Source organism: Palaemon carinicauda, unplaced genomic scaffold (assembly GCF_036898095.1).
Source record: "Palaemon carinicauda isolate YSFRI2023 unplaced genomic scaffold, ASM3689809v2 scaffold2500, whole genome shotgun sequence".
Classification (NCBI taxonomy): domain Eukaryota; kingdom Metazoa; phylum Arthropoda; class Malacostraca; order Decapoda; family Palaemonidae; genus Palaemon; species Palaemon carinicauda.
This window is the reverse complement of record NW_027170140.1, coordinates 1-10,879: the sequence shown is the minus strand read 5'-3', so window position 1 is coordinate 10,879 and position 10,879 is coordinate 1. Positions and strand designations below refer to the sequence as shown.

The window sequence follows — 10,879 nt, the reverse complement described above, 5'->3', positions numbered from 1 at the left end:
ATAAAATTATGATTTTTTTTTCTTAATGTTTAAATTAGTTCGATAGGTTTTAGATTATCTAGAATCACGATGATTACAATAACAATAAAAATAAAAATTATTATAAAATATAAAATTATGATTTTTTTTCTAAATTTTGAAATTAATTTTTATGGGATAAGAAATCATTTCTGTAATGTATATCTCAAAAACAGTAAAGAAAATTATGACTGACAACCACATAATTAATATATGTATAAAAAAAAAAAAATAAGGAAAGAAGTAAACCAAATATTTTGAAGAAACAAGTCTTTTATTTCATCACAGAGGTGGGTATCACAATTTACAAGAATAATCAACAAAAATACAACAAGAGTAACTTGTAATTCATTGTACTAATTGTACTGATGTGCTGAGCAGATAATAAAAAGCGAAATGTGCACAAAAATTTCTTTCATATATGCACAAATAACAGAATAGTGAAGGAAACCCTTACAAAAAAATAATAGAAATTAGAATAATCAAAATATAAAAAAATACAAAAAGAGAATTGTTGAAAAAACAAAAATACAAAAAGAGAATTGTTTAGAAAACAAAAATACAAAAAGAGAATTGTTTAGAAAACAAAAATACAAAAAGAGAATTGTTGAAAAAACATAAAAATACAAAAAGAGAATTGTTGAGAAAACATAAAAATACAAAAGAAAATGAGAAACACCACAAAATTACTTAAGGAGAACTCTTGAGAAACAATACTAATTGTTTAAGTAGAATTTGCAGGTAATACTACGATTTGTAGTAACTCCATTGAATAAAATATAAACATTTTGTGACACATATATGGGCGTGCAATTAACTTTAAACTGAAAAGTTAATTATTGCCAAATAATCTTAAAACTGATGTCTATAAGAACTATAATCTATATAAATATAAAACTGTATATCAAAATCTATTTTACATTACAGCGCATGAGCTCAATCAATGAAACTGTCTAAAAACCTTTTTTTTTATTATCTTAAATCTTTCCTCTGAATAATCTTGTCTTTGTACAAATTCTGAAAGACAGCAGGCATCGTGGGTCTTCATATTACTAACCCATATGGGTACTAATCTACATGATAATCAAAAGAAAAAAAAGGTGATTTTTTTGTTTAAAGTATTATCACAGTATTGAACTCTTAAAAAAAATTGATTGTATATACAAAAATATTTATACTCTATCACAAACTATATCACAACAACAACAAACACCGAGGAGGCATTTTAATATCCTCCATTTTTGGGGGGTCACGGTTCAGATATATCCTATAACAAGGGGGAGGGGGGAGTGTAGCTTTGAGGGGGAGGGGCTATGAAATATATTTATATATATATCCACAAAAGGCTATGTATTTGGCACGACGAATCCACACTTGCTTGGCACTCCTACTTTTTTTTTTTCTCCTACAGGCAAAATGTCCCAGTGACCATTTAATGTAGGTGTCCCCCTTTCCTCCTTCTGCTGCGCCTCCTGGTGGGGGGATCCTTCGAGATCAAGTTAGATCACATTTATCTCGACAAAACGACGACGGCGGGAGAGGCCCCTCGATCACCAAGGCCTCCAGGAGCTCTTCCCTTCATATGGGTTGTCCTCCCTCGGCTGAGGGCGGCGCATGGATAAATCCTGAGGTCCCACGGGTATTTCGCGGATGGGCGTGGGTGCTATGATCTTAGGCGCTGCTGGAGGGTGAGGGGCGGGCTTCATGCTCAAGTCCATCAGCGGAGGAGGAGACATCGAAGGAGACACTGAAGGGACCATAATTGCTCTGGGTGGAGGAGGAGGAGGATGCACTGCTCGAGGGGGACTCACAACTACCGAACCCACTGGCGATGATGTCGGGGGCATGACGTGGGTAGGTGGGCTACTGACGGGGGAAGGGGAAGGTACGCCAGACATGGCAGAGGCGCAGGACGTCAGGTGAGAAATCAATCTGGAGGACACTGAAGGTTCGAGGGAAGGAGAAGCGATCAGGAAGGACTGCACCTGTTGGGCGGCTGCCACGAATCCTTGCTGGAACTTGAGGGCGTCGTGGCGAGGATCATGACCGCCGGGGGGCAGAGTGAGGCGGCGTCTCTGGTTGAGCCGCCGAACGTGACGAACTGTCAGTTCCAAAATGTCAGCCTTCTCCAGTCGCGTGACTGTCTCGCCCTCGGCCTGCAGAGCCGCCACCAGGAGATCTCTCAGTTCGTCGAGGCATCGGTTGATGCGCGCCCTTCGCTTCCTCTCCAGCAGGGGCTTCATGACCCGCTTGTACTGGTCCGTGCGGGACACGGGCTCCACGTGCACCGAAGAAACCATTTTGGCAAAATCACTCACTCGAAGGGCAAACTATATTCTTCACTCCTTCGATAACAGACGGCCAAGGAGGAGCAGACGTCCGAGTACACCGATCTACTGTACAGGTCTAATGTTGTTCTATTGGAGTGGGTCGTATTTATAGTATAAGTCAAGACCTGCAACAGTTGCCAACGAGAAATTAATCTTTAACTAATTAACGATTCTTTGCGTTATCTATGGTAAGAAAATGGGAGTATACTTTCCACAATACGATTTATGTCAATCGTATATAATTTATTAATATAAACTACATAAATTTAAAATGATATAACGAAAATGACAAAATAATCAGTACTTGGCACCTCCCGCGTCCGGAGCTGCCTCGTGGGAACCTTGCGCCGTGCGTCGTCCCAGCCGGTAGCGGGTGCCCACTTGCAGGCCAACATGCACGAACGCACGCACGTATAAAATCCTCCCATCTTCTCACGCTTTAAACTAACATCCCTACGACTACATTTACTTGGAATTCACAACGCTAAAAACCGTAAGGCAAGCACAGTACCTCGAAGGGGCCACTGCCTCTAATGAATCGACTGGCAATCGTGGTTAAGGGTCGTTATATCGGGGTCGCTGGCTTCCTTGTCGTATTGCCTTAAGGGCTGGTCGCCCGAAGCGATGCCGCATCTACCCAAGTCTCTCATTAATGTTTTATTTATCCTCTCACTTCCTCTTGTGAGATGATCTTTACTGCCGAGGAGAGAGAGAGAGAGAGAGAGAGAGAGAGAGAGAGAGAGAGAGAGAGAGAGAGAGAGTGTGTGTGTGTGTGTGTGTGTGGCAAATGCATCGTGAAAACAACCGCATGTTGAAATGGGTTTTAGATTCGCTTATGCAAATCAATAACAATCACGTAAGGGCATTTTTGATCCCAAAAGGTTTTCTGTGTTTACTGCCGAGAGAGAGAGAGAGAGAGAGAGAGAGAGAGAGAGAGAGAGAGAGAGAGAGAGAGAGAGAGAGTGGCAAATGCATAATGAAAACAGCCGCATGTTGAAATGGGTTTTAGATTCGCTTATGCAAATCAATAACAATAACGTAAGGGCATTTTTGAGTCCCAAAAGGATTTCTGTGGCCTGGGAGATCCTTTGGGACACACCTGTTGCCCTCCGGAAGGGAGTCGACTGATGAGATGAAATACGACCTCGTTATTTATAAGAATACTTTGTAAAGTTTAATTCCAATCTTATGATGGTCAAATTATAAGGAAAACAAACTGGGCAGAAAAAATATATCGGAAAAATAGTTTTATTAATTACATTCTAATCTTATGATGATCAAATCATACTTAAAACAAATTTGACCAATCCCAGAAATAAGAATAAATTTGGAAAAAAAAATCAAATTTTATGAATTAACTTCCAATCTTATAATGATAAAATAAAAACAAACTTAATAGAACAGAAAAAAAAATTGGAAAAATAAAATTTCATTAATTAAATTCCAATCTTAAAATGATCAAATAATAAAAACAAACTTGACAGAACAGAAAAAAAAATAAATTTCGAAAAATCAAATTTCATGAATTAAATTTCAACTTTATAATAATCAAATCATAATAAAAACAAACTTGACACAAAAAATAAATTGGGAAAAATCAAATTTCATTAATTAAATTCCAATCTTATAATGATCAAATCATAAAAAAAACACAGACAAACAAAATAAATTTGTAAAAATCAAAAGGCTCAAAACCTTCCAGGAGATAATAATGCCTCGGGAACAATAAGCGATTGGATAAAGGAAATGACGATGGACACAGGTGAGCGGGAAAGAGAAAGGGGAAAAAAATGTCAAAGGAAGATAAAGGATAAGTACACAATGGTAAAGGTGAAGTGAAATAGTGAAATGTTCGGTGGACAAGAAATCATACTGAATTTAACAAAGCGAATGCGTATTAGTTTGTATGCATATGTATATGTGTGTATGTATATATATATATATATATATATATATATATATATATATATATATATACATACATACATATATATATATATATATATATATATATTAATAAACATATATATATATATATATATATATATATATATATATATATATATATATATGTGTGTGTGTGTACATACGGTATGTATGTGTATATGTATACATACCGTGTATATATACAGTATATATATAAATAGAAAAAATATATACACAGTATATAAGATATATATATATATATATATATATATATATATATATGTGTGTGTGTGTGTGTGTGTAACTGCGTCACCCCCTTCACCTCCAAATGAAGATAATGATGAGGCGAATCTCGTGAAGTGCTTCTCCTCCTCATAATCCTCCAGCGTGTGAAATCAGCAAAAAGGGGAAAAGCCTCCTACCCCTCCTACCTCCCCTCCATCCCCAAGACCCTCAATCCCCATCCCATCCCCAACCTTCTCCTACTATCCTCCGGAGGCTGAGGAGAGTCAGGAGACCCCCGCTCCCTTCGAGAGATAAGATTTAGTAGACTTCTGAAGGATGTAATGAAAGTCGCGAGTGACCGGCGAACGCTAATTACGACACCCAGGTAAATCCTGGTCTTACCTGAGCGACAGCGGGAATAACCTTTTCCATTAACCAGAAAAAAAAAAATCACCAACAGCAGCTTCATCTCAATTCCCTCTGGTTAGACAAGTTTTTTTTTTCGTGAGTCTTAGCTGTCTGTGTATGTCTGTCTGTCTGTGTCCAAAGCTCATAAGTCCTTTCTCTCTCTCTTTCTCTGTCTTATCGAAATTCATTTTCTTGGCTCAATATTTTCTCTCTTTCTGATGTTCATTTTCTTAGCTCAATGTTCCCCCCCCCTCTCTCTCTCTCTCTCTCTCTCTCTCCTCTCTCTCTCTCTCTCTCTCTCTCTCTCTCTCTCTCTCTCTCTCAAATATAAACTATTAAATTATATCTTGCAATTATTTCGAAAAATTTCTCATTTTAATATTGATCAAGGCAAAATTACTCTCTCTCTCTCTCTCTCTCTCTCTCTCTCTCTCTCTCTCTCTCTCTCTCTCTCTCAAGTCACAAAGTCATCCCCCCTCCTCCTCCCCCAAGGTAAGGCATTCCCACACTCCCCCCAACTCCCCCACCTGTCATCTCTCTCCCATCCTCAAAACCGACCATCCCAATGTTCTTCGCCTCTCCTATAGATCTCATGTTTCTACCAAAAACTGACCCCCCCCCCCCTTTCCCTCCCCCCTTTCCCCTTCCATCCCACATTAGCCATCCATGGAACAGGTAGAGCTCTTAAAAAGGGAGCTATTTTTTCTCCCCCTTCCATTTTTTTTATATGATGCTCAGAACCTTAGGCCCAGTGTTGCCAGGTTTTCTAAAGGAAAAACCCTAACTTCTAATCAACAGAACCTTTTAAAGGCCAAATATGTAATATTTAAGACCCGCCTTTTCTCATATTACTAAAGGTCAACCAATTAAAAAAAGCCAAATTTTATTTTTTTGGCCTGAAAAAGTCCAAACTCGAGTTTTTTTGGCCTGAAAAAGGCCAAACTGGCAACTCTGCTTAGGCCAGACTATACCTGCTGCAGAGTTATGGCTGTTTTTAAAAGTGGATTTGTTTTCGATGCCTCTGAAGATTCGGGGTGGAAAAATTGAGGATGTTCCATGACAATAGATCGATGTAATAAAAGGCAAACGGTGAGTGAGGGAGAGTTCAATTTCTCTCTCTCTCTCTCTCTCTCTCTCTCTCTCTCTCTCTCTCTCTCTCTCTCTCTCTCTCTCTCTCTCTCTCAACAATTTCATAATCATTTTAAAATCCTCCAGATCTCATTTTAACATTGATTAAAGCAAAATTATTCTCTCTCTCTCTCTCTCTCTCTCTCTCTCTCTCTCTCTCTCTCTCTCTCTCTCTCTCTCTCTCTCTCTCTCTCTCTCTCTCTCTAGTATGAATATAAACTTAAATTATATTTTGTAATTATTTCAAAATATTTCTCATTATATTGATCAAAGCATGCAAAATTCTCTCTCTCTCTCTCTCTCTCTCTCTCTCTCTCTCTCTCTCTCTCTCTCTCTCTCTCTCTCTCTCTCTCTCTCTCTCTCTCTCTCATATTAGCCATGCACTTTATAGATAATTATAATATAATTATCTATAAGGTCTCGAAGTATTTACCTATTTCTATCATCAAGGTAAAATTAATATCTCTTTCTCTCTCTCTCTCTCTCTCTCTCTCTCTCTCTCTCTCTCTCTCTCTCTCCACGTGCAGCTGACGACGCTGCCAAAAAAAAGGGAGATGGCTTCATCTGTAATTCTGTATGTCAACTGCGTATCGCTATGCGTCTCTCGCCGAACAATAACTCTCCCTTTATCGAAAGGACAGACAAGCTACGTAAAGCCCACGATATATAAAGCCATTTTCTTATAAGGAAATAGACGTTAATTACAATTAAAACTTTGTTTTTATTAAGATGTCAGAAAACTCCAAATAATAATAATAATAATAATAATAATAATAATAATAATAATAATAATCTTTATTTCAGCAAAAGCCATATACAGAGTTACAATAGGGGTAAAAGCCATAATTACAATTACAAACTTTGTTTCTATCAAGATGTCAGAAAACTCCAAATAATAATAATAATAATAATAATAATAATAATAGTAATAATAATAATAATACTAATAATAATACTTTATTTCAGCAAAAGCCATATACAGAGTTACAATAGGAGTACAGTGATCAACTTTGTTGACACCGCTTCGCCTACGTCTTCTTTCGCATATTTCTTCTTTCATTCGTGTATTGTTTCCTTCTCTCTTCTAATGTAATAATTATATTTTCTATCTTCTCATTTTATAGAATTCTTAATTTTATTCTCATCAAATTTAATACCAATCACTGAGAGAAGTTATAGAAATGCACATAGTCCTTTTCTATTATTATTATTATTATTATTATTATTATCATTGGAAAAGCAGGATACTATAAGCCCAGGGGCTCCTACAGGGAAAACAGCCCAGTGAGGAAAGGAAACAAGGAAAAATTAAATATTTTAAGAACTGTAACATTAGAATAAATATCTCCTATAAAGTCTTTAACAAAATGAGAGGAAGAGAAATAAGATGGAATAGTGTGCCTGAGTGTACCCTCAAGCAAGTTTTTTTTTCTTCAAGTTTTCAATTTAATTGTCCCACAAAGAAGGAATATGAACCAACGACCCATAATTCCAAGTCTGATTCCAGTCAATATAAACCAACAACCGTTACATCTCTTGAGCCCAAAAGAATTCCAAGTCTGATTCCCATCAATATGAACCAACGACCGATAATTCCAAGTCTGATTCCAGTCAATATAAACCAACAACCGTTACATCTCTTGGGCCCAACAGAATTCCAAGTCCGATTCCAGTCAATATAAACCAACGACCGAGAATTCCAAGTCTGATTCCAGTCAATATAAACCAACAACCGTTACATCTCTTAGGCCCAACAGGATTCCAAGTCCGATTCCCATCAATATGAACCAACGACCGAGAATTCCAAGTCTGATTCCCGTCAATATGAACCAACGACCGAGAATTCCAAGTCTAATTCCAGTCAATATAAACCAACGACCGAGAATTCAAAGTCTGATTCCAGTCAATATGAACCAACAACCAAGAATTCCAAGTCTGATTCCCGTCAATATGAACCAACTACCGAGAATTCCAAGTTTGATTCCAGTCAATATAAACCAACGACCGGGAATTCCAAGTCTGATTCCAGTCAATATTAACCAACAACCAAGAATTTCAAGTCTGATTCCTGTCAATATGAACCAACGACTGATAATTCCAAGTCTGATTCCAGTCAATATGAACCAACGACCGAGAATTCCAAGTCTGATTCCTGTCAATATGAACCAACGACAACACATCTCTCGAGGCCATCAGAATTCCAAGTCCTATATTCACGGCATTATCAGCTCCACCGACCGACCATATCTCTCCCCAGCGATTATCAGATATCCCTCAGTTTATTTACACGATCCAAAGCAAATCTCGTCAGGGATAGAAGAGGATTGTGCATGGATACAGTTATCTTTCGTCCCCGTAAACAGAAGACAATCCTTCGTCCAATTATTGACAAAAAGGCCTCGAAAGTCATCCCCGAAAGTCCTACGTGGAGGCTGATGTGGCAGAAGTTAAATCGACTTGAGTCCTGTTTAAGTCATTCGCCCAATTAAAGTCACGCTGGCATGTCTCGTTCTCTGATTTGTGGAAGGCGACCGCAAGTCCATAAAGTCACACGGATTAAAGTCCGGACTGTGATATCTCTCCTGACGGAAGAAAGATGATGCCCTTCGTGTGTGCGTCAGGGTCTCACGAGGGATGTGCGTCACGCAGGATAAATATAACTACAGATGTGCCTAGCGACGTTTCCCTAAACACTTGATGTCACTGTTAAAGCCATTTCGTCTCGAAACGGCTTTAACCTCAGTTTAAAATTTGTGTTCTTAACTGCCTGTTAATTGATGAATATGATACTCACCTCCATTCAGGTCTGATTTCTTTTTTATCTTTTTATTGCCAGATTCAAATGGTACTGTTACTATATATGACACTGCTGTTTTTTTTTTTTATTATTGTTAAACATTGTCGCTTCCTTCAAACAAAATTTCTATCACTCATTGAACTGTTATTTTCTTATCTCTCTCTCTCTCTCTCTCTCTCTCTCTCTCTCTCTCATTGAACTGTTATTTTCTTAGCTCAATATTCTCTCTCTCTCTCTCTCTCTCTCCTCTCCTCTCTCTCTCTCTCTCTCATGTAATAATAACAATAATAATAACAATAACAATAACAATTGAATCTTTTAATGATATCAGGATAAGTAAAAAAATATTAAATAGTTTTAACATAATTTAAAAATGCACAAGTTATGAGTGGTTAAAAACCGTATAAAATTATTATTTATTCTTTTTAAATAAAAGATTTGTTACATACTCTAGTCACTGAAACATTATTCTGAAGTTACGAGGAAACTTTAAGTCAGATTTTCGAAATACTGGTTTTTTTCTTATTCACTTCTAAGTCTGGTTTTCGTTATATCGGTATTCATTTCTTATTTAATTTCAAGTCCGATTTTCGAAATACCGGTTTAAATGCCGGTCATGAAAGGCAGAAGCGAGGGACAGTAACATTGCCCTATTAAGCAGGAAAATGCAATAGAGACTGACCATATATACATATGATGAGCGCCCAAGCCCCCTCTCCACCCAAGCTAGGACTGAGGAGGGCCAGGCAATGGCTGCCGATGACTCAGCAGATAGACCTAATGGCTCCCCAACCCCGCATCCTTAGCTCACAGGGATATGAGGTTGCAACGACCAAAGAAACCAACGAGTTTGAGTAGGACTCTAACCAGTCTGAGACGTTACAGCATCGGCCACCACAACCCTAGCAAACATAATTAGGACCAAGGAGGGCCAGTTAATGGCTGCTGATGACTCAGCAGATAGACCTAACGGCTCCCCAACCCTTCATCCTTAGCACACAGAGATGGTGAGGTTGCAACGACCAAAGGAACTAACGAATTTGAGCGAGACTCTAACCAGTCTGAGACGTTACCGCATCGGCCACCACTACCCTAGCAAACATAATTAGGACCAAGGAGGGCCAGGCAATGGCAGCTGATGACTCGGCAGATAAACCTATAGGCTCCGCCAAACCCACCATGGGATGGTGAGGTTGCAACGACAAAAGGAACTAACGAGTCTGAGCGGGACTCGAACCCCAGTCTGGCGTTCATCAGTCAGAGACGTTACAGCATCGGCCACCACATCCCTAGCAAACACAATATAGCTGTTTGAGTGAATTTGCATCCGTGATCTGTCAGTTATAGGTTTAAACGTAACAATCACGGAGTATTCTGTTTGCGTGATTGAAGATTGATTGCCACGGTGTAAGAATAAATGAATAATAACACTACACGAGTCCCAAAGTCACGAATGCTGCTATCATAATGAGCTGCACGCAATGCTGAATACGGAGCGCGCGCGCGTAGGCTGTGTGCACATATACATATACACATACATTTTATATTATACATCTTATATTATACATTTTATATATATACATATACAGTATAATATTAATATATATATATATATATATATATATAAATATAATATATATGCATATACATATAGAATATATATACATATATACACACATATATATACTGTATATATATATATATATATATACATATACTGTATATATATATATATATATACACACATAAGAGAGAGAGAGAGAGAGAGAGAGAGAGAGAGAGAGAGAGAGAGAACAATTAACTTCTGACGGTTTCCATCAGCGAACTGGATATCTCAGTGATTGCAACAAGCGTATGTGAACAGGCAACGGGACGGCAACTTCACTCCTCAAAAGATTGGAAGTTTAACATTACAGGAGCTCATCCAAGATCCTTAATAGGAAGAATGTGGCAATAAATGAGTACCAGATTCCTCTAGGAAAGGAAAAGAGTACAGGGGTAACAACTGCATCTTGCTTTTCCAACTAGGGTTGTAGCTTGGCTAATA

General features: G+C 38.0%; 1 protein-coding gene across 1 annotated transcript; it reads right to left on the bottom strand.

The window, feature by feature from the left end:
• Positions 1-279: 279 nt before the first annotated feature.
• On the bottom strand, positions 280-2,437 carry LOC137636207 (enhancer of split mbeta protein-like). The gene has a single exon (XM_068368648.1). The coding sequence runs from the start codon at positions 2,316-2,318 to the stop codon at positions 1,569-1,571; it is 750 nt and encodes a 249-aa protein (XP_068224749.1). The 5' UTR covers positions 2,319-2,437; the 3' UTR covers positions 280-1,568.
• Between the last annotated feature and the right edge of the window lie 8,442 nt (positions 2,438-10,879).

Coding starts and splice junctions, on each gene's coding strand:
- LOC137636207 (XM_068368648.1), bottom strand. CDS start 2,318: ATGGTTTCTTCGGTGCACGTGGAGCCCGTGTCCCGCACGGACCAGTAC.